General features: G+C 35.1%; 1 protein-coding gene across 4 annotated transcripts in view; it reads right to left on the reverse strand.

The window, feature by feature from the left end:
• LOC115218782 (dTDP-glucose 4,6-dehydratase) overlaps positions 1-25231 on the reverse strand; it is a 138397-nt gene that overhangs the window by 4273 nt on the left and 108893 nt on the right. Inside the window, exons 7-13 of one of the 4 annotated variants that reach the window (XM_029788710.2) lie at positions 24567-24581; positions 11456-11488; positions 6158-6311; positions 3303-3355; positions 1883-2009; positions 1304-1389; positions 703-816 (exon numbers count right to left, since the gene is read on the reverse strand). In XM_029788710.2, coding sequence (XP_029644570.1) covers positions 703-816; positions 1304-1389; positions 1883-2009; positions 3303-3355; positions 6158-6311; positions 11456-11488; positions 24567-24581 — 582 coding nt within the window. Of the gene's footprint in view, positions 1-702; positions 817-1303; positions 1390-1882; positions 2010-3302; positions 3356-6157; positions 6312-11455; positions 11489-23013; positions 23035-24566; positions 24582-25231 lie in introns of all 4 variants that reach the window. The other 3 variants (XM_029788711.2, XM_029788712.2, XM_029788713.2) reach the window with 3 other exon arrangements.

A 25231-nucleotide genomic window follows, 5' to 3' on the forward strand; every position in this document is an offset into this window, starting at 1 on the left:
AAAGTTTCATCCCAATCCATCCAGCGGGTCTTGAGATATCTTGTCCATGGACAAACAAACATACAAACAAACAAACAAACACAACTAAAAATAACACCTCTGCCTTCACTAAGGTGGAGGTAATAATAATAATTCTTTATACTATAGGTACAATGCCTGAAATTTGAGGGGAGGGGGATAGTTGATTACATTGACCTCCCCTTCCCCCAGTACTCAGCTGGTACTTATTTCATTGAGCCCAAAATGACAAAAGGCAAAGTTGACCTCAGCAGAATTTGAACTCAGACCATCAAGACAGACAAAATGCCGCTAATGGTTCTACCAGCTCGCCACCTTAATGGTTTCAAATTCTGGCACAATGCCAGCAATTTTGGGGCAGGGGATAATCAATTTCCAAATTTTAGCATGAGGCCAGTAATTTCAGGGAGAGAGGTTAAATAGTCAGTTACAGCAATTCCAGTATTTAACTGAGACTTCCCGAAAGAATAAAAGGCAAAGTTGACCTTAGCAGAATTTGAACTCAGAATGTAAAGAGTCAGAAAAAAAATGCTGCTGAACATTTTGACTGGCATCCTAATGATTCTGCCAAGTTGTCATCTCCCTGGGGCTAAATATTAGCAACAAATATTTCAACTTTCAATAGTGGTGGCTTAAAAAGTGGAAAGAGAATAAGGGGGAAAAAAAATCAAAACACAGACAAACCTGGTCAATAAATGGATTCAATGGGGTATTTGTGACATTGTCCCTTTGACAGGCATCGGCCCATGGCTCCATATGTTTGTCGTTAATCTCCTCCACTATGCTGTTCATATTCAACTGCAAGGAGAAACAATAACAACAACAGCATTAGTAACAATATAAGTAACAACAACAGCAACAACAATAATTGCAACATTGCAATGTTGGGGGGGACAAACAAGACACACAGACATACACACACACACACACACACACACATATGTATATATATATAATGGGCTTCTTTCAGTTTCCGTCTACCAAATCCACTCACAAGGCTTTGGTCGGCCCGAGGCTATAGTAGAAGACACTTGCCCAAGGTGCCACGCAGTGGGACTGAACCCGGAACCATGTGGTTGGTAAGCAAGCTACTTACCACACAGCCACTCCTAATGTTAATTCATTTCTTCCAAATACCTGCTTATTAATTCTTCATTTTTTTTTTTAATTAATTAAGCCAAGGAAGTGTATTTCAACAGAAATACAGAAACAAAAGGTTAAATGGAGAAGTGAGAAAAGTGATGAGGGAGAGTTAGTGTAATAATGAGAGCTGAGAGTAACTTACCTTAGCCAAACTTGACATAGTTGAGCCAACGAATTCATGTTCTATGTTGAAAATGGTTGAAATCAGCTCACTGATCTTGCCTTGAGCTAAAGGAAGAGAACAAGAGGAAAATGTAAAATGTTTTGGTTTTGTTAAAGTTGAGAGTTTGTTAACCTTTAGTTCTATCTTTTTATTTGTTTCAGTCATTGGACTGCAACCCTGGGCATTGAAGGTGGAGGAGGAGGAGGAGGTGGTGGTGGTGGTGGAGGAGGGGGAGGAAGAGGTGGAGGAGGTGGTGGTGGAGGATGATGATGATGAGTAGGTGGAGGAGGAGGGAGAAGAAGAAGGGGAAGAAGGAAGAAGAAGAAGAAGAAGAAAGAAAGAGGAAGAAGGAAAAGGAGAAGAGAGGAAGAAGAAGGAAAAGAGAAGAAGGAGGTGGTGGAGGAGGAGGAGGAGGAGGAGGAGGGATAAAATAGGGGTTATACAACAAAAACAGCTGGTGCCTGAACTATATTGTATGTAAACTACATTGCGTAAAGGATGGGGTGCGGAAGATGAAGAGATGGTGAGGTAGTGAAAATGGAAAATTCTAGAACTTACTGGTGTCTCCTTTATCAACAATGTGGTAGATTTCTCCCGTCTTGCCGTGGTTGCAGAGAAACCAGAGGGCTCGGCACATGTCTTCCACATGGACTGTATTCATCTTGAGTTCCTTGGTCCACAGCATCTGTTACGAGAACCACAGATTAAAGAAATCGGTTAGATAATGGTTTGTACGAGTGGCAGTGGTGGTTGTAACGGTGGTGGTGTAATGTGGAGATGATGTGAGATGGGGGGCAATGGCAGTAGTGTGATAAGGTGGTGTTCGTGATAGTTATGGTTTTAGTGGTGATATAGATGGTGGTGGTGGTGGTGGTGGTGGTATCAATGGTAGGGGTGATGGTGGTTGTGTGATGTGGTGGTGTTAGTGCAAGGTGGTGGTGTTAGTGATAGTTTTAGTGGTGATATAGATGGTGATATAGATGGTGGTGTTGGTGGTATCAATGGTAGAGAAGGCGGCAAGCTGGCAGAAACGTTAGCATGCCGGGCAAAATGCTTAGCGGTATTTCGTCTGCCGCTATGTTCTGAGTTCAAATTCCGCCGAGGTCGCATTTGCCTTTCATCCTTTCGGGGTTGATTAAATAAGTACCAGTTATGCACTGGAGTCGATATAATCGACTTAATCCGTTTGTCTGTCCTTGTTTGTCCCCTCTGTGTTTAGCCCCTTGTGGGGAGTAAAGAAATAGGTATCATGTGAAATAGGTATCAATAAAGGTGAAAGTGGTTGTGTGATGTGGTGATGTTAGCGTTGGTAGTGGTGTTAGTAGTGGTGATGATGTTAGTAGTGGTGGTGGTGTTACTGGTGGTGGACAGTTGGATAAGCTAAAGTGAAAATACAGCTGCTATCAACAACAACAAAACAGCAGCACCAGCAGTGGAGGTGCAATGGCCCAGTGGTTAGGGCAGCGGAGTCGCAGTCGTAAGAACGCGGTTTCGATTCTCAGACCGGGCATCGTGAGTGTTTATTGAGCAAAAACACCTAAGCTCCACGAGGCTCCGGTGGGGGGTAGTGGTGAACCCCGCTGTACTCTTTCACCACAACTTTCTCTCACTCCTTCTTCCTACATCTGCCACAAAGCAGAGGAACCATGGTGCACCCACTATGGTGTGGTAAACTTTCAGACCTTAGTCTAAATTGCGAATCCTCTGTACTCCATGGTTGTTCAGCTCTCCACCCATTAAAAGCCACCGTTTACGGAATGAGGATAACAACGTAGCTTTCACGCCAGTCTATCATGTGTGGTGGGTGGATCTTCAAGTTGCCACATGCATTCTTAGTAGCTTAGAGTAGGCTCGAATTAGAGATTATTCTTTGTGGCTAATGGCATGAGTCCTGATTGGGAGAAGAGAAGAAGAAGAAGAAGAAGAAGAAGAAGAAGGAGGAGGAGGAGGAGGAGGAGGAAGCAGCAACAATACTAACCTTCATCGTCTCTCTCATATACTTGTATATTGCACCAATAATAAGACGAGGAGCTGAAGAAAGGAAGACAGAAAGAATTAGTTAAGTCTTTATGAACAACAAGAGAGAAGATAAATTTCAATAAAAGAGCTGGAAGACAGTACTGCACATCAGGTGAAATAAATATTGAGATACTTAGCTCCATGCAGAAACTACAGGAACTACTCAGAGGTTTTGCAAGCTCTTCTAAATCCTTCATAGTGTTGCAAACCCCTTTTGTATTTTCAGCAGGTACCTCAGGGTCACAAGTGCTTCACCCAGTGCCAGATTTATCATTGTGCTTAGGTGTGCTTAAGCACAGAGCCCCACTGACCAGGGACCCTGGTCAATGGGGTCCTATCCAAATAAGAGACCTCATAACTTAACTAGCACAGGGCCTCATTTGTCCTAAATCCAGCACTGGTTTCACCCCTTAGCCTGTATGCTTCACCTGAGTGGGGCAGCTGGGATTGAATTAGTATTTGCCAACGGAAGGGTTCTGCTCATGGTCTCTTAGAAACCACAGCTAGTTGATTTCAGCAGCTGTGCCTATCTCTTTGATGGTTTTTCTTCAGTTGTCTGGACACCAGAACAATCTTCTGCAGGAACCACTGCACTGATCTAGCTGGAAAACCATGGCAACTGCCTTCAATAGGGAATGAGGCCCTCCATTTCTTGAGAAAGTTATCAACACAATACATAGTTTATCTAATCCCTATTGAAAAAAATAAGACAGTAAGGTATATACGAGGGAGTGCTGAAAAGTTCTTGACTTTGGGTAAAAGAAAATACAGGGGGATCAGTTAATTATGATTATATTCCCCTCTCAGATTCACACACTTATTGCAGTGGTGCTTCAGTTTTTCTAAGCCCTGTAAAAGAACTTGGAAAGTTGGGCCTCCAAGCAGGCCTTTTGCGATACCCTTAAAACTAGGAACTTTCAGCACCTATTTCTATATAAATGTGATTCACACAACATATTCTAGACACTCTCAAAAACTCAGATGAGGACCACAATTATGGTGCTGCTGGTGGTGCATATGAAGATATCCTAGACTGTATCTAGAAAAGGACCACCCAACTGACTGGCATAAAGTCACTCACAGGCACACTTTCACCCTTTGGTCCTCAGGTGCACAATCTCCTTGCTTTGCCTTGTTTTACTACTGCTACTATAATGAAGTGAAGGTGCATGGCTCAGTGGTTAAGGTATTGAGCTTACAATTGTGAGGTAGTGAGTTTGATTCCCAGACCAGGCTGTGTTGTGTTCTTGAGCAAGACACTTTATTTCATGTTGTTCCAATTATCTCAACTGTAGAGATGAGTTGCAACGTCACTGGTGCCAAGCCATATTAGCCTTTGCCTTTCCTTTGGTTAACATCAGTGGCATGGAGAGGTCATGGGTGACTGCTGGTCTTCCATAAAATAACCTTGCCTGGACTTGCGCCTTGAAGGGGAACTTTCTAGGTGCAATTCCATGGTCATTTGTGACTGAAGGGGTGTCTTCTAATTTTACTATAATGACTTCTGCTCCTTGAATGTGGCTAGGTTCATACACCCACCACTGAAGCATCCCTATCTTACTAACCTCCCTTCCTCTCATCACCGATTTTGGGTTCAGCCCTCCAGACGCCTCCACACTAATCAAGAAACCCAGTTCTTCTTTCCCAGAATAATCACCCACTGGACCTCCCACTTCTGCTCATATCTTTCCCCACAGTTGTTGACTTACAAATATTGAAGAGGAACATAAATGATTCTCACTGGTCTGTTGGTGGCTGTGATAGAGGCTGCAAGAGCCAGAGGCACTGTCCCTTCCTCCAGACCCAGCAAGTAAAAGAATAAAAAAAGAGCCAATATTTACATTATTTACATTTGACGGATATTTGTCCTCATCTTGTTTGTTGTTAAAACAACATTTCGGCTGATATACCCCTCCAGCCTTCTTCAGGTGTCTTGGGAAAATTTCGAACCTGGGTTCTCATTCCTAAGTTATTTTTTTATGTTGTTATTATTATTATTATTATTATTATTATTATTATTATTATTATTATTATTATCATCATTTCTTATTTCTTTATTGCCCACAAGGGGCTAAACATAGAGGGGACAAACAAGGACAGACAAAGGGATTAAGTCGATTAAATTGATCCCAGTGTGTAACTGGTACTTAATTTATTGACCCCAAAAGGATGAAAGGCAAAGTCAACCTCGGTGGAATTTGAACTCAGAACATAACGGCAGATGAAATACCGTTGAGCATTTCACCTGGCATGCTAACGTTTCTGCTAGCTCGCCACCTTCTTGTTTGTTGTTAACACAACTTTTTGGCAGATATACCCTCCAGCCTTCTTCAGGTGTCTTGGAGAAATTTCGAACCTGGGTTCTCATTCCTAAGGTATTTTTTGGTGTTATTATTATACGTTCTGAGTTCAAATTCCACCAAGGTTGACTTTGCCTTTCATCCTTTCGGGGTCGATAAATTAAGTACCAGTTACGCACTGGGGTCGATTCCGTTTATCTGTCCTTGTTTGTCCCCTCTGTGTTTAGCCCCTTGTGGGCAGTAAAGAAATACATTATTATTATTATTGTTAGTGTTCAGGTCACTGCTTGGAATCAAACTCGGAATCTTGGGGTTAGTAGCCCGCGCTCTTAACCACTACGCCATATAGCCATGGGCTTTCAATATCTGTCAAATGTAAATAATGTACAGAGCCAATATTTGTTCTGTAGGTGATGCTTCTATGGATAAGCAAGACAAACAATAATAGATTTCTTTTCTGCACACTACAAACATAGTATGTAAATAAATAAATGGAAAACTCTGTTTAACTTACTCAACCCTTGTCTATCTCCTGGGCCATACACGATAGCGGGTCGTACAATCACAACATTGAGATCTGGAATGGATTTCAGCTCTTTTTCAACCGACAGCTTGTGTTTGGCCACAAATGTCCATGGATCACATTTCTTCTCCTCTGTCGCAGCCATCTGCCATAGACAAACAAACAAATATATATATAGGAGAAGAAGGAAGAAGAAGAAGAAGAAGAAGAAGAAGAAGAAGAAGAAGGGCGAAGGAAGAAGAAGAAGAAGAAGAAGAAGAAGAAGAAGAAGAAGTTGGAAGAAGAAGTTGGAAGAAGAAGAAGAAGAAGAAGAAGAAGAAGAAGAAGATGGAAGAAGAAGAAGAAGAAGGAAGAAGAAGAAGAAGAAGAAGAAGAAGAAGAAAAGAAGAAGAAGAAGAAGAAGAAGAAGAAGATGGAAGAAGAAGAAGAAGATGGAAGAAGAAGAAGAAGAAGTTGGAAGAAGAAGAAGTTGGAAAAAGAAGAAGTTGGAAAAAGAAGAAGTTGGAAGAAGAAGAAGAAGAAGAAGAAGAAGAAGAAGAAGAAGAAGAAGAAGAAGAAGGAAGAAGGAAGAAGAAGAAGAAGTTGGAAGAAGAAGAAGAAGAAGAAGAAGAAGAAGAAGAAGAAGAAGAAGAAGAAGAAGAAGAAGTTGGAAGAAGATGGAAGAAGAAGAAGAAGAAGAAAACATGCTGGTATATATTTTAGACAGATGCCTGAGAGAAAAACACATTTTCTACATGATAAAGTAGAGTGAAAATTTTCTTATGGATGCGAATATGTCCCAAGCATATTTGTACTGGTAACAAATTTGTATTCATACAAATCACTACTTAGTGGTTCTGTTCCATATGTTAAAATGGTTTGTCAATATCAATGCTAATATAGGATTGATATGAATGAATAATTTTGATATAATACTGACATCAATCACTCCATATTTAAATTTTAGGACATATTGGTTACATTTTAATACAATTGTATTTGTGACGCTATATGTAACCTTAAAAAACATATTTTACTGTTTAACTCACACTCAATAATATCATAGTATTAGTACACACCAGATACTTGATATTTTTATCAATAATATAACAAATAAGTGTCTTAAGAATACACACACACACACACACTCAGAAAAAGGGTTAGCCAAAATGATAGCAATTTTTCCATTTTCTTAAATAAACAATCAACTATAACGAGTTTTTCATTATTCAAATAAAGCTGTAAACAATGTTTATTTAAAGTTTCAGCCAACACTCTACCTGCTGTAGCTTACACTGCACTCAATTACTTAAATGTTGAACACCATTCTGAATTTTTTACTGATTTTAGTTATTGCATGTGAGTGCATTGTTATATTCTACAGTATTCTCTTTAGGGCATTAATCACACACACACATATGCACTATGATATTAAAAAAATATACATATAATATCATCATCATATATATATGTATTATAATATGTATGTATTATAAAACATATGTATTATAATACACAGATGCATTATAATACATATATTTATATATACTTACAATGATATTCATACATAATAATAATATACATACATACACACACACACACACATATATATATATATATACGCATCCAATATTATATATACATATATATAAAACATACAAAAATATAGTTGTAAAAACTCAACATATGTATAAGATAAAAAGTATATCATATATATATATATATATGTATATATACATATATACATAGATATATATATATATGGAAACACACAGGTATAAAATTTTAAAAAAAACATATATAAGCATGATAAAAAGTAAAAAGAAACAAAAAGGACATATTATTTAAGATGTGTCACAGCAAATTATTATTATTTCAGAGGCTTAACTCTTTCATGGTTGTATTTCTATTGGCTGTACATCTCTGTTCTTCTGTTTTAGTTTTTCAAAATAATAAAAGAATTGTAAGAGGGTTTAGTGTAATAAATAACTTAAAAATTTTTAAAAAAATAAAAATTTTTAATGAATGATACTGAATGATAAGTGAAATCTTATCATTAACTTTCATGTAGTAAATTACATATCAGCCTGTGAGTTGAATTTAACCCTTTATCATTAAACCTGGCCATATCCAGCCCAAATATTCTACATATTTTATGTTCAAACTAGCCAGATCTGGCTTCTCAAACCTACCCTACAATGTCTTTCTAAAAGTAAGCAATCACATCATCGAAATAACGAAACTATGAGACAAGGCATGATTAATTCAAAATAACGTGAATAAATAAGCATTATATTTGACAGAGTAATCTGAATGCTAAAGGGTTAAGTTTTCAGGCAATTTGGTAGTAAAAACGTTAAATAATATATCTCTCTTTCAATTGATGGGTCACAGTTTCAAAGTGCGTTGTTATCTAAAGTTTATCAAAATTAAATAGATACATGAAAAAAAAAAAAAAAATTCAAGCATGGCTGTGTGGTTAAGAAGTTTGGTATGTAACAAAGTCATTCTGGGTTCAATCTCAGTTTGTGACAACTAGGGCAAATGTTAGACTCAGATTGAACAATGTCTTGTGCATGAAATTTGGTAGACAGAGACTGTGAGTAAGTTTGGTATGTGTGTGTGTGTGTGTTTAAGTCTCCCTGTAACTTAGCAGTTTAGCAAAAGAGTGAGCAATAGAATGAGTACCAGAATCTCCAAAAGTTCCAGGAGCAATGAGATTGAGTACTATTGGGTTGTCCGGAAAGTTTGTGCCAATTTTTAAACTGCTCAGTTACAGGGGGACTTAAACTGTTATTTAGTGGTGAAACAAACTCAAACACACACACACACACACAGACACACCCATATGATAGGCTTCTGCACAGTTTCCATTTATTTACCAAATTAACCTACAATGCATAAGTCAGCCCACTTGACCAAGATGCCATGCAGTGGGATTGAACCCAAAACCATGGGATTGCAAAGTAAAATTTTTAACCACACATTTCACTGCCTGTAAAAAAAAAAAAAAGAAATAATAATAAATAAAAATAAAATTTTTTTAAAAGTTTAGTTTTCCTGTAATTAGAGAACATGAGAACTAAGTGAAATCAAAAGTTATTTCACAGATGTGCAGCGAAAGAGAGCACATCACAAACTGAAGGGGTATCACAGATCAGATGTGATGATATTTAGTATTGATCGCAACAGGATCGATAAATCTAACAGTATTGATCACAATCAGATCAATAAATTCATCAAGTTTCAAAGACTGAAAACATAATTCAATAACAGAAAAGCAACATCAATAACAACAATAATTTGAGCTAACGAAGACATACAAAAAAGTCCTGAAATTTGGTGTGGGATCTAATCAGATTAACTGGCACCAGTACATGACTGGTACTTATTTCTTTTAACCCAGGAAAGATAAAAGATAAGCTTGACCACAGACAAATTTGAACTCAGAACTCAAACTCAGATGTGACTAAATAACACGGAGTCAAACATTCTAACAGTTCTGCCATATTATCATAATAATAATAATAACAATAATCCTTTCTACTAAAGGCACAAGGCCTGAAATTTGGGGGTAGGGGACTAGTCGATTAAATCAACTCCAGTGTTTCACTGGTACTTAATTTATCAACCCCAAAGGGATGAAAGGCAAAGTCAACCTCAGCGGAATTTGAACTCAGAATGAAAGGACAGACAAAATGCTGTTGAGCATTTTGCCAAGCATGCTAACGATTCTGCCAGCTTGCCACCTTAATCATAATAATAATAATAACAATAATCCTTTCTACTAAAGGCACAAGGCCTGAAATTTGGGGGTAGGGGACTAGTCGATTAAATCAACTCCAGTGTTTCACTGGTACTTAATTTATCAACCCCAAAGGGATGAAAGGCAAAGTCAACCTCAGCGGAATTTGAACTCAGAATGAAAGGACAGACAAAATGCTGTTGAGCATTTTGCCAAGCATGCTAACGATTCTGCCAGCTTGCCACCTTAATCATAATAATAATAATAATAATGGTTTCAAATTTTGGCACTAGGCCAGCAATTTCAAGGGAGGGATAAGTTGATTACATTGATCCCAGAACTGAGTTGGTACTTATTTTGCCAACCCCAAAAGGATGAAAGGCAAAGCTAAAGTCACCATAGGCGGAATTTGAACTCAGAACATGATGACGGACAAAATGTTGCGAAGCTTTTTACCCAGTGTGTTAATGATTCAGCCAGCTCGCCACCCTAATAATAATAATAATAATAATAATAATAATAATAATAATAATGCTTTTCACTATAGGCACAAAGGCACAAGGTCTGAAATTTTGGAGGAGGAGCTAGTTGATTACATCAACCCCAGTGCATAACTGGTACTTATTTCATTGACCCCGAAAGGCTGAAAGTTAAAGTCGACCTTGGCAGATTTTGAACTGGTAACATAAAGATGGGCAAAATGCCGCTAAGCATTTCACCCAGCATGCTAACGATTCTGTCAGCTCACCAGCACCATAATGATAATGATAATAATAATAATTTGTCAGTTGTTTGACCTTAACCAGTTGAGCATGTCCCTTAGTGGCTGATGATATGTGCATCTCTGATCACGAGCAGAAGTAGTGGGGGAGCATCATAGCCATGTATTGAGAGGGATTCTTTGGGGTTTGAATAATTCATCTCTGGAAAGAATGGGTGTTTCGTTCAATATCCTTAAACAACCCTTATTCAGGGATCTTTTGAGCGGGATGGGTTACTCGACCAGAAGAAAATTCTAACTGGGCCCCACCTGCAAGATCATGTGCTGTTTATCTTGATATGAGATCACCATGTCACGCACATATGGTTGCGATGCATGTGCCTGATGTACCCTTATCAGACGGGTAGTCAAGATGGGTATACTGGGCTTCGTATATTTTACCCCAGTGTCACTTTGACGGCATGCACTGCTCTCTCACTCAATAATAATAATAATAATAATAATATAAACACATCAACTAAAAGGCAACAACAACAAGAAGAACAAAAAAATAATAAAAGACTGAATTTTAGCAGCTGCCAAAAAGAATTAAGCTGAGAGCAACTTCAAAAGTGTAAAAAAAAAAATTTTTTAAAAAAAGGACAACAGAAATGAACTAAGAAATAGAGAGGAAGAAATATATTGCAGATGAGGAACGAAAAAATAAGTTTGTAAACGAACAAAAGAAGAAAAAGCTGTAAACTCGGAAAGCACAATGACCGAGGAATTAGAGCGGACAGTTTAAAGATGAAAAAACAAAGAGAAGAAATGCCAGCAAAAAAGAAGGACGGCATTCAAGACTAACCATCATCTCGGTTATACTATGATGTTCGGGAAGCTGGAAAAAAATAATCCAGAAGAAGAACCACAAAGGATGAGAAATTCATTAAACAACAGAATGAGGAAAAAAAAGATTCAAAACAAATCAGATTAATTAATCAATTAATGAAGAATTAATCAATATATATATAATATAATTAACCCATTAATCAGTACTTTGCAAAATTAAATATATTTTGTTTCAGTGTGCAACAAAATGCTTTTTAGGAGAATATATGTGAGTGTGCATGTGTGTATATGAATGTATGTGTGGTTGGTTTTTGTTGTGTCTGGGGGGGTGTCATACTGACTTAATGCCTTAATATCTAACACACTCATCAGTTCAATTTCCACTTGTTTATTATTTTTTTTTTTGAAAATTTTCGTTGCTTTTGCAACCTTGTCAATGGACTTCGTTAACAGAGTTTCAACACATGAGGAATCTTGCAAACCAGACACAAAAGCGAAGTACATATATGTAGATATGTGTGTTGTGTATATGTATGTAAGTGAATATCTATACATACATACAAACATAAATACATATATATACACACACACATATATATATATTATATTATATTGTATTATGTGGAGGCAATGGCCTAGGGGTTAGAGCAGCGGACTTGCGGTTGAGGGACGCAGGTTCGAATCTCAGACATATAATATTATATTATATTATTTAAAACAGAATGATTTGGCTGCATGTGACAAAGTTTTGTGGGCCTTTAACAGATGCCCATCTCTTTCAGGCTTTAGATTACTGATGAAGAAATACAGGAGGTCCAAGATGGCTACCAGAAAATAGGTTGCTATTAGTCAAGGTAGGTCAAATGGTGTTGTCAGAGTAATTATCAGTTGTTCAGCAATAGCACTTCCTTTAGACAGAGGAATTTCTTTGACCACATGACTGGACAGGAAGCTGGTGGTGCTTAAATGTCATACATCTTTGCTTGGCTTCATGAACGAAGCAAAAGAAAGGGCTGGTCCATGTTAACCGCAGGCATGTTCAGGGTTGACAAGGCCAATGCGGGATAGGCAAGAATTGTCAGAGTGGCAGCAGTTGAAGGTTTGGTCAGGATTTGATGAGATGGTGTTGCAGGTTTTCCTCCTTCACCTTTTGTCTTTGAAAGTGGAGCTACAGGTGTTTTCGAAAGAGGAGACAGCATGGTTGATAGTAAGACATGAGGCATCATGGTTCTCAGCAGGAGTGGACCACTGGTAATTGGTTGATGTGACAGGTACCAAGGGATCTTTTTTCAAACAGAATTTGTATCAATTCTTTGGTGTGATGGCCAGTGGAGTTTGTCATACAAAGTGATCTTGGGCAGGCAATGATCCTTCATCCTGGAGACACACCCTGACCAACACAGCTAGAGCTCCAGCAGCATGTATATGTATATATATGTGTATATCTCTCTCTTTATATGTGTGTGTGTGTGTGAACATACATTGATTTGTAGTTGATCAACGAGTAAGGAGTACTCAATACATGCCATGGAGGCGATATCTGCAGCGTTCACAAGTTGGAATGTGTCATAAAACAAGTGCAAAGTTACTAAATCTACAACTAAACAGTGATCATAATTTTAAATTTTATCATTTCAATTCTTTATCGTTAAGTAAAAAATCTTTTAAAACCTTTTATTTGGTCATCAATAATCCTATTTTTATTAATCAAATTCATATTAATTACTTAAATTATTAAAAGCTTTTGAGGTTCCTCATTTTTAAGCCTCTAGCTACATAACTGATGAACCAGACTTGTGTTTCAAAAGGGCCATATGCAACCTGTGGAGCATATATATATATATATTATATAAAATCCGTTCTGTCTGTGTGGGTGTCTTCTAGGATCTTGGGCATCCTCCATCCGATTGCGCTCAAATTTGAAATGTAGATACCGACAGTATCAGGGCGTGTATAAGTCTTGAAAAACTTACAAAAATCGATTCTAGGTGAGAATGCGATCGATAAAGCCGTGGAAATGAGCATTCGTACAAGCAAGTACATCAGCTGTTGCGATGTACTTACTGGTACTTTAAACTCTTCGGTTGCCTATTTGTGTGACTAAAATTGTTTTTCTTTGGAATAGAAAAAAAATCTATCTTTATTTCTTCTTTTGCTGGTGTCTCAAATTTAGGTTAAATCAGTGTTTCTCAAAGGGGAGGCCTATGGGACGGTCAGACAAGTTGTTTTGAGAAAATTTGGTTTAAATGCTTGACAACTCAGCACCGTCCATTGGACGGGGTCGTTTTGCTCGTATATATATATATATATATATATATATATATATATATATACATTTCATCATTAATGGGTGAATGAATGAATGGACATATATATGTATGTGTGTATCTGCATGTATGTTTGTGTATGTAAGCATGCTCATATGTGTATGCATATACATGTATTTATGTTTGTGTGAAAGACACTTCATGTAGTAAACAAGAAAACAGAAAAAACTTGGATTTCAATATGTTTTTCAAACAATTTTCTTTTGTTACTTTTCCTGTAAATTAGAGAAATTTCTCCGGGACCAGAAAAATTGGCTTTTGTGAAAAATATTTTTTTAAAATGTAAGAAAAAAAAAAGCCAATAAAAAAGTTGTTAAAGAAACTTCATTTAAAAAAAAAAACAGACAAACACTGCGGCTAAAAACACAATGAAAGCTAAAACAGAAATAAGATTATATTAATAGAAAACAATAACAAAAAGCATACGAGAATAATCTAGAAAAAAAAAGGGAGGATATATGCAAAAAATATAGAGCAGTTCAGCATTTGGAATATATACATATACATGCACAACATGCATATACACACATAAATATATATATATATATATATATATAATATATATATATATATACATACATACATATGCATATATATTTAAATACAAGCACATAAGCATACATACATAGGTACACACACACAAGAGCATATATGCATATGCACACACAATATTTTTTTACACACCATACACACATTCTCTTCTCTCTATAATGACACTGAACAGAGCTAGCTTCATTTTTGACAAGACAACTACATTTTATGTAGTAAGGAGCTGAATTCAAAGCATATGGACTTAATAAAGTTTACACCAAGTCTATACATTGGACCTATAAGACGGCTGAAATTATACCTGTATAAAATCAAAATTTACTGAATTATACACTAATTTCAATGCAGGTGAATGGGTTTCATAACATATTGGAAAATATTTGCTTTTTATAATCAATATTATAATTATAGCATTGGTATGGCTTACAATGTCTAGATAGATGGCAGGTCTGTTCTATATATATATATATATATATATATATATATATATTATATATATATAATATATATATATATATATATATATATATATATATAATAAATATAAGAGAGTGGTCACTATATGGCTCACTCAGCACCAGTTAATCCAATAGGTTTCAACCACAAAATAAATGTTTCCCATGAAAGTCAGTACGATTGTTACTCACACGGACAGGGCAAATAAAACATAACAAAAATACAGATTATTTTGGGACAATTGTTTCGCTATTAATGAATTAAATGTAATTTTACTTACAAAAAATCCACTTGTAGCTCCTCAGCCAAAACTACTGGATGAAATCCACTCATCACACGCCAGATTTCATCAACGATAAATACGCGTGTGGTTCATTGATTACATCCGACGTTATAATTCAAATGCCCCAACTGACAGCGCCGGCCAAATTTTCACGGAAAACAAATACAGCATTTAGAAATAAATCAGCATAATTATAATTAATTAATAAGGGTGAGAGAATTAGATACTAATTTAATGATTAAATTAGTATCTAATTCTCTCACCCTATTAATAATTATATATATATATATATATTCATAGTAAAAACAATAAAGATGGAGTTAGTGATATTAATTAATACATTGTTTAGAATCATATTGCCAATTTATATTTTAACCAATCTTGTATCTTGTTCATTAACATGTCAGCAATTATTGATTTAGTCTTATTCTTTGAGTAAAATGTTCTTTCTTGGTGTATAAAGGAATTGATTCCTCAGAACATTAGTGCCTGACTGGCCCTTGTGCCGGTGGAATGTAAAAGCACTCACTACACTCTCAGGATTGTTGGTGTTAGGAAGGGCATCCAGCTGTAGAATTCTGCCAGATCAGATTGGAGCCTGTTGCCGCCATCTGGTTCGCCAGTCCTCAGTCAAATTGTCCAACCCATGCTAGCATGGAAAGTAGACATTAAACGATGATGATGATGATGATATATATATATATATTGTTACTATTATGCAAAAGTGTCATAAGTCCAAAAAGTTGCTTTTTCAGAAAACGAAAAAATAGTTTCACCATTCCATTTCTTTTTACATTAGCAACAGTTTCAGCTTAACAATAATACTTTGTTGGGTGCATTAAATCATAACTCCATGCATGTATGATATTTTCAGTCAGAAATTTTCCATAAGGGCAGCAATTTTGGGGAAGGGGATGAGTCGATTACATTGACCCCCAGTGTGTAACTGGTACTTATTTTATCATCCCTAAAGAATGAAAGGCAAAGTTGACCTTGGTGGAATTTGAACTCAGAATGTAAAGACAGATGAAATGCCACTAAGCATTTTGCCCGGCATGCTAATGATTCTACCAGTTCACTGCCTTAATACTAATATTACTACTACTACTAATAAATAAGTAAATATACAGATATATATACAGATATATATGGTCCAGGCATTACTTTACACATGCAAGGCTTTTATATAGCATTACATGACGCTACAGCATGTTCTTTTTTGACTTTTTGTTGTTTTTTTTTAATGTGACAATATCTTTGAGCAGCCAATGCAAAGCGAAATAAATAATAAAGAAAAAAACACAAATAATCAAAACTGCAAGACATTGAGATAGCAATATTAGTAAACAATTATATATATAACAAACAAAAAAAACATTAAAAAAAATTAATTGTTTTCAAGACAAACAGCCAGATTGATAGAACAGGTATTATTTTGCTCATAAATAGAAGTGTGTATATACATACATATAGTATATAATATTATATATCTATATCTATATCTATATATATATAAATATTTAATATGCAGGCTCTCCGTCGCCTGCAATTATTAGGATTCTAGTTGATTCGATCAACAGAACAGCCTGCTTGTGAAATTAATGTGCAAGTGGCTGAGCACTCCACAGACATGCATACCCTTAATATAGTTCTTAAGGAGATTCAGCAAGACACAGGATGTGACAAGGATGTACAATTTATCTTTCGTCAGCTGACACTGGATATTTAATTTATATATATATATATCACTAGCCACTACACAATCTTTATTTTCTTTCCTTGTTTCTTTCTGTGTTCCTTGCTGCAGAAGAGCGTAGGCTCGAAACGTTAAAGACTTTTTCACTTCCTAAGCGTTATACATCTGTTTCTTGTCTACACCACCTGTCTTCGTCTTTTGCTTTTTTTGTAAATTCTCCCTATATATATATATATATATATTTTGAAAAAAGGTTATAGGCCACTAGCCATTAAGGTCTGATGAGATGTAGGCTAAGCTAAGCACTTTATGGATGCAAAACCCTGGGTAATCCTATGAACCAGCCATAACTACCTTTCTCTAAATATATATATATATATATATGAAATCTTCTATCTCCATGGTGTGACAAATGTGTGTTTACTAAAAATACAAGCTTATAAAATTTACTGTATCATTAAATTACTTATTTTTAATCCATTATAGTAATATTATTATAATTAATAATATACAATTAATTTTGATTTTTTCTGTTCTTTTTTATTTTATTTCTCTCCTCAGATTTCAATTGAATATTAAGGTTTAAGTTTGAAAAGATGACAAAGTTGAATGTGATAGATAGATAGTTAGATAGATAGACAAATAAAGAGAGAGAGGAGAGAGAGAGAGAGAGAGAGAGACGACTGGGAGAGAGAACCATACAGCATACACAGAAAAGTATACGAAACAAATGATAATGTATGTATATATATGTATGATTGCATATATATATATATGCATGCACACACAAAGAAGGATAGAAAAAGATGAGCATAAAAGAAACTGTGAGGAGAGCAATGTAGAAAAGACAGTCGAAGAAAACAGGCAAAAATGTAAAAAAAAGAAAAAGAAAAAAGAAAACTGAAAGTAAGATAAGAAAGACAAAGACATAAGACGTATTTTGAAAGACTTGAAATAAATGAAGAGATTGGAAACAAAGTATTAAGTTTTGTATGTGTGTTAAGAAGGAAGTTAAAAGATGTTTTGAAAAATAAGATGTGGTTGGCAAGACTGGTTTGGTAGCAGTAATAATTATCTGAATTATTTGATTTGATAACCCTTCTCTCTCTCTCTCTCTCTCTGTGGTGTGATTTGGAAGAGGGAACCTTTTGTCCTCTTTTGTTTCATCTGGAGGACTTCAGTAAAGCAGCAAAGTAGTAGCAAAAACTAAAGTTTAAATGTACACACACATAGATAGATACAAGTTATGTTTGGTGGCTGTGATGACAAGGGATAGACAGACAACCCTTCTACAGGTAAAAGCTATTTTTAGTCCTTGGTACCCCAACTCAGAATGCCTTACTTCCCTGGGCATGGATACATTGAAACTCCATCGTCTGGCAGCTGACTTGGCAGACACCCACAAAATTATTAACCATCTTACAAACAATAACTCTGAGCACCTTTTCAAACTCCACCTGTCTAACACCCATGGACATGCCTACAAAGTCAGAAAACAGCACAGCTCCCATGACTTTCGGGAACATTTTTTCACGCTAAGAGTTGCTGAAGTATGGAACAAACTGCCAGAATCATTTGTTAGTTGTTGGAGCACTGCATCCTACAAAACTTCCATGCTTCCTGAGATTTGTCAACACTACACCTGATTTTCCTCCCTCCATTCACACACAAGCAGGTATCTGACTCATACACTGTTCACTTCTCAGACATTTCTACATTACTGCATATGCTTTATATGCACTTTTGACAAGTTTTGGTGCACCTGAGCACTGTATACAATAATTTCATTATTATTATTATTATGCTAAGGGGTGAAATGCTAGTAATCCTCAGATACCTGCTGATGACATGGAAGTGGTTTTGACATTGCGATGGCTTTAGTCACTACCAACAGAAGAGTTTACAATACCACTGAATAGCTTTTGCAGATTTTGTTTTGTGGGGTAAAACATCACTGCTGTTTATTTTACCTATTTAATTTGTCTACTTCTGAATGGTACTTGACAAATTTTGGTGCCAAATGAACAGGAACCTTTTGAGAACTGAAAGCTCCTTTTACAAATGGATGCAACAGCAATGCCACAATGATGTCATGAGGCCAGAAATGGTATGTAGAAGGGAACCTCTTGAGTGGTTTCATCCAGTTAAACCCAACATAGCATACTCGCATCACCCTGTATTAATTAACTTGCTTCAGTTATGATGCTGCTCAGAGATTTAATGGTTAAGAGCAAAAGACACAGATGAAAATTAATGAAATAATTAACATATTTGCCAGTTTGTAAGACACACCCCTTTTTTACAAGTATATTTTGGAGGCGGGGAACAAAACAAACTAATTTAGCGTTTTATCTTAAACTTATTGAAAGATATTTTAAAGTGATTTTGTCGGAGAATTTTATGATTTTATGGATGACAGTACACTGGAAGAAAGTATGGAACCACAAAGGTATCATAAAAAAACTACATTATAGGTCTACCATTTTTCGGCTTTGTCTTCATTCAAATCAGCTGTATAGTTACTTATATTTTGATCAATAGAATTACAATAGAGGATATAAAACTTGTATCTATGGCTACCACACTTAGTGATACTGCAATCAGCCATCAGGGTGGTGCACCACTGCTATGATTTTGTTGTCATTCATCTACTATCAGCAAATAGTTGGTAGCGGATGAAAGTTTAATGTTTTCCTCTTTCTGGGAGAATTTTCGTTTATTTTATTAAAAGACATTTCTAAAAAGCAACACAATCATTAAATAATGCGTCTGTTATGTATGCTGAGGAACGAGGCATAAGGAGAGTATATAACATCTTCACATAACTGCCAATGTTACTATAAGTAATATTTTGTAGGTTTGTGCTAAGTTAGCGACACTTTGGTTTGTTTCAATATTTCATTTAGTGACAACTATTGGACTTAGCAGACTTAAGCTTATCTGGCTTCCTAGTTCATGATGTTCAGTCTCCCAATAATAAGGCAACTACATTTGACATACTCTTTTACTTGTTTCAGTCATTTGACTGTGGCCATGCTGGAGCACCGCCTTTAGTCGAGCAAATCAGCCCCAGGACTTATTCTTTGTAAGCCTAGTACTTATTCTATTGCTGTCTTTTGCTGAACCGCTAAGTAACATAGACGTAAACGCAGCAGCATCGGTTGTCAAGCGATGTTGGGGGGACAAACACAGACACACAAACATATACACACACGTACAAACGTACACACACACATATATATATATATACATTTATACGACGGGCTTCTTTCAGTTTCTGTCTACCAAATCCACTCACAAGGCTTTGGTTGGCCCGAGACTATAGTAGAAGACACTTGCCCAAGGTGGCACGCAGTGGGACTGAACTGGGAACCATGTGGTTGGTAAGCAAGCTACTTACCACACAGCCGCTCCTACGCCTTAAATCTCTTATCTCTTACTTGTTTCAGTTACTAAACTATGGCCATACTGGGGCACCACCTGGAAGAATATTTAGCTGTGTGAAACAACCCTAGTACTACTTTTTTAAGGCTGGTAATTATTCTATCAGTCTCTTTAGACAAACTGCTTAGTTATGGGGACGTAAACAAACCAACACCAGTTGTCAAGCAGTAGTGGGAGTCATGAAGCCAGGCATGCACATGCACACACACACACACACACACATACACACACACACACACACACACAGAGAGAGAAACACACACAAGCATGCGCACAAAACAAGCTTCTTTCAGTTTTCATCAACCAAATCTACTTACAAGGTTTTGGTTAACCTAAGGCTATAATTGCCACCAAGGTGCGATGCAGTGGGACTGAACTCAGAACTAGTTGGAAAGCATACTTTTTACTACATAGCCACGCCTGCACCTCCACACAGCTGGCAAGTATGGTAATTACTTAATTGGTTAATTAAACAAAAAAAGATATACAAAAATAAAATAGAACAAAGGCTAACATATTGATATAACTGGTAAATGACATTATAAATATAAATTTGAAGCAGAAAAAAAAACCTCAACAAATCCTCACTGATAGGAGATGAACCACATGGACTGCTTGTTGTTAATACAGTCACCTTCAAAGTAATATGTCTATAGTTCAATTCCTACCAGTGGGCATGTTATGACTGTTTATTTTATTTTCCTTTGTTTTTTGCGGGGGTTTTTTCTGTTTCAAATTGGTATTTATACCACGAGAGGAAAGGAGTGATGATTATGAGAACAGGATTGGAGAAAATCAAGGGAATAGAGGAAAGGAATTGAGAGAAATTTTCAGAAGACTAAATAAATGATCAAGAAACAAGATTATCAACTAGAGATGTGTATCACAATATCCTGGAATTCTATAATTTTATAAATTCTCCAATTTAAAAATGAACACAACATTTTTCAAGAAATGTCAGAAATATCTACAATTTTCTAATTTATGTATGTATATATTATATATATATATATATATACACACACATACATATATACATACACATAAATTCTATACATTAGAAATAATTATATATATATATTAAGTCTAGAGTTATCCCTATTACTCTACCGATGTATCTATCTTTCTATCTGTTTTTCTCTCCAATTCAAAAATTCAAAACATGTCATATTGAACTCTGGTGGCATTCTGACTTGTTTTGCATCAAAAGCAGAGCTACCTCAGTGGTGCTGTGTTTTGAAATTTTTCCTCTCGGTAAGTCGTGCTGAAGAGAGTTGAGGCACATGGCCAAAACTTGAAACCATGGTAGACAAATATCTGAATGGCACTATCTTTTTAATGGTATGCTTTTAATTCTATTCTTTAACCTTCTGCCCACTTACTGTTGTTCTCTGTCATATCTTCAGTGCTTTTTGATGGTTTATGGGGGTTTTTTTAACTCCTATTTCTAAACAGGTTAGATGCCCAGTTTGTCCTTATGATTAGAACTAATTTTAATTTTATAGCTATTTGATGCTATCTGATACCTGTAACCATCTTCATTATTGTTATTATTATCAATACATTATATTTACTGCAGATAATATTAACAATAATAATGTCTTTATGAACATTCACTCCTTATATATACATATAAGTTGTGGTGCACCTGAGCACTGTGGTGCACCTGAGCACTGTATACAATAATTTCATTATTATATATTATTATATATATATTATCTCTAGTTGATATATATGGACCACTGAATTCTACATGTTTTTTCATTTTCTTTCTATTTATTTCCTCAAATTCCTTTCTGTCGAAGAGCATAGTCTTGAAATGTAAAAGACTTTTCCATTTTTCCTGCGCATCAAACTAATACACTTGCTTGTTGTTCCTACACCTCTCTATAAATTTGAACAATATATATACATATATATGTAAAAAAAAAACAGAATTCAAATTTATGGAGAGCCATCTCCACAATGATGAATCCTAGCATCATTTTCAATCTAATAAAGTTACATATAAAACTTACACATCTCTGATGATTTGACATGAAGTTTTGATTATGTAATTTGTATTATATAACTAAAACTAATCTTATGTTAAAGAAACATAAGTAAAATAGCATAAATAAATTTCTTATAAGCAATCTCTCATCTTTTGTTTTGTTTTCTTAATTATATATGTGTGTGTCTATATGTGTATATATAAATCTGAGTGTCCTATTCAGGATTACACAGTTTCCATAGAGTAAGTAATAGTATTAATAATGATAAGGTGAACAGAGATTTTCCACATCTATAATTTTATTAAACAGTTATTTACAGTTTTCTTTTTTTTCTTTGACCAAAAAATTCTATAAATAACTGTTTAATAAAATTATAGATGTGAAAAATTTGTTCTCCTTATCATTATTAATATATATATATATATATATATATTATATATATATATATATATATACATGCACACAGACATATCTATATGGGTGTATATATATATATATATTACACACATAATGTATGTCAGGTCATATTCAGCCCAACATCACCACCATTCCCCAATGTTAGCCCCATTTTGAGGGGCAGCCCTCACTCCACTTCAGTTGTACTTGTAGTATACCTATGAGAGGGTATATGTAAATAGGGTAACTAGCTTCTGATGACCTCTACAGGTGAAAAAGCTCCAGACCCAGCCTGACATGTTGGGCTCATTGTGTTTTTGACTGCTCTGTCGAAATCACAATCAGCCTCAAACAAAATCCTTAATACAACATCTCTAGCTGAGTTACTTGCTCAAGATTACAAGCTCACAGTTTAAAAAAGCCTCTTACAATAGTTCTGTTTAGCCAACTCTGAAAAAAGAAAAAAAAAAAGAAACAACAGAGAAATTTTTTTTAAAACCAGTATAAACGTAGATTCGTGTTTTGATGGGCACTAAAATGATTGGGTCGAGAGGAATGATGAAGAAGAGTCCAGGAATAGAGATGGTGATGGTGACAACAAGGGAAAAATCAACTGAAAATAGAGTAACCACAATGAGAAGCAAGCCACTAATTAACTGATTTGCTCAGCATATACATCTCTCTCTCTCTCTCTCTCTCTCTATATATATATATATATATATATATATATATATATATATATATATATTTCTAGATATATATATATATATCAACCCGTGCTAGCGCGGAAAACGGACGTTAAACGATGATGATGATGATGATATATTAGAAGAAATAAGGTACTCAGAAATCTGGATGGTTTTACATTTACAGATTTTTATTAATATGTCACATGTTTTTATAAATCATATATTAGCGCTTGCATTTACTTTAATAGATTCTTCAGATACTAGAGTAGATGCAAGCACTAATATATGATTTATAAAAACATGTGGCATATTAATAAAAATCTGTAAATGTAAAACCATCCAGGTTTCTGAGTACCTTATTTCTTCTAATATATAATACCTGTACATCACCTCCAAACTAATTAATATATATATGGTTCCGGGTTCAGTCCCACAGTGTAGCACCTTGGGCAAGAATCTTCTACTATACACTCAGACCAAACAAAGCCTTGTGAATGGGTTTTGTAAATAGAAACTGAAAAAAATCTCTATGTATGTATGTATGTGTGTGTGTGTGTGTGTACACATACACGAGGGGGGTTGCTGAAAGAAAATACTGGAGGATCAGGAAATTATGATTTTATTCAACATAATCTCTCAGAATCACACACTTATTGCATCGGCCCTTCAGTTTTTCAAAGCCCTGTAAAAGAACTCGGAACGTTGGGCCTTCTACCAGGCCTTTCATGATACCCTTAAATCCAGGAACTTTTCAGCAACCCTTTGTGTGTGTGTGTATATATATATATATATATATATATATATATATATATATATATAATATATATATATATATTTTATATAAATGTGTGAGCAAGTGTGTGCATGCATGTGTACCTATATGTCTGTGTTTGTCATTGACTACCACTTGACAATTGGTGTTGATGTGTTTATGTCCTTGTGACTTAGCAATTTGGATAAAGAGACTGATAGAATAAGTACCAGGTTTAAAAATAAAAATAAGCACAGGGGTTGATTTGTATGACTAAAATTCTTCAAAGGACTGCCCCAGCATGGCCACAGTCTACTGACTGAAACTCACAAAAGATAAAAGGTAGAGATTGAGAAAAGAACAAGCAAAGGGAAAGAGAAAGGAAAAAGAAGTCAAGAAAAAAAAGGAGAATGCAGAAAAGGGAGAGAATAAAAGTATATTTATTTATGTCACTTCAATATGGCTGTTCTGACTGTCTTAAAAACATAACTGAGAAATTATAATTAATACATTTGGACATGCAGCAAGAAGAAAGTACTTACTTCTTCATCCTCCGGCTGTAAATTATAACATAAAATGATGTGATTGTTGTTAAAAATATTGTAGTCTTCATCAACATTATATATATATATATATATATATATATATAATATATATATAGATATAATATATATATATATATTATATATATATATATACATACATACATACATGCATGCATCTGTATATATTTATGTGTATATACATATATATACATATATATAGATATGTATTTGCAAGTGTGTGTGTATGTATATATATATATAGATATATATAGATATATATATATATATATATATATATATATATATACTTGTGTCTTTTTTATTTACAATTGATAAACAAAAAGTTGTCAAAAAAGTATATATAATATATATATATATATATATATCAGGCTGAGTAAAAAGTAAGCAACGTTTTGAAATATGAAATTCATCACAATACCTTTCAACAATACAGAAATTTTATTCATCAAAGTAAGTACTATTACAATTATGTTACTAAATTCTTTGTTATATTTAAAGTAATTGAAAGAAACACAGAACATCTAAAAAAAAAAAAATACAGTAACAAAAGGGTTAATTATTAACCCAGAGGTGAAGGATGAAGAGACATTACACAGATGGGTTTCTTATAGCATGGGAGCGCACACAGAAATAGGGTAAAT

This window comes from Octopus sinensis, linkage group LG14 (assembly GCF_006345805.1).
Source record: "Octopus sinensis linkage group LG14, ASM634580v1, whole genome shotgun sequence".
Taxonomy (NCBI): Eukaryota; Metazoa; Mollusca; class Cephalopoda; order Octopoda; family Octopodidae; genus Octopus; species Octopus sinensis.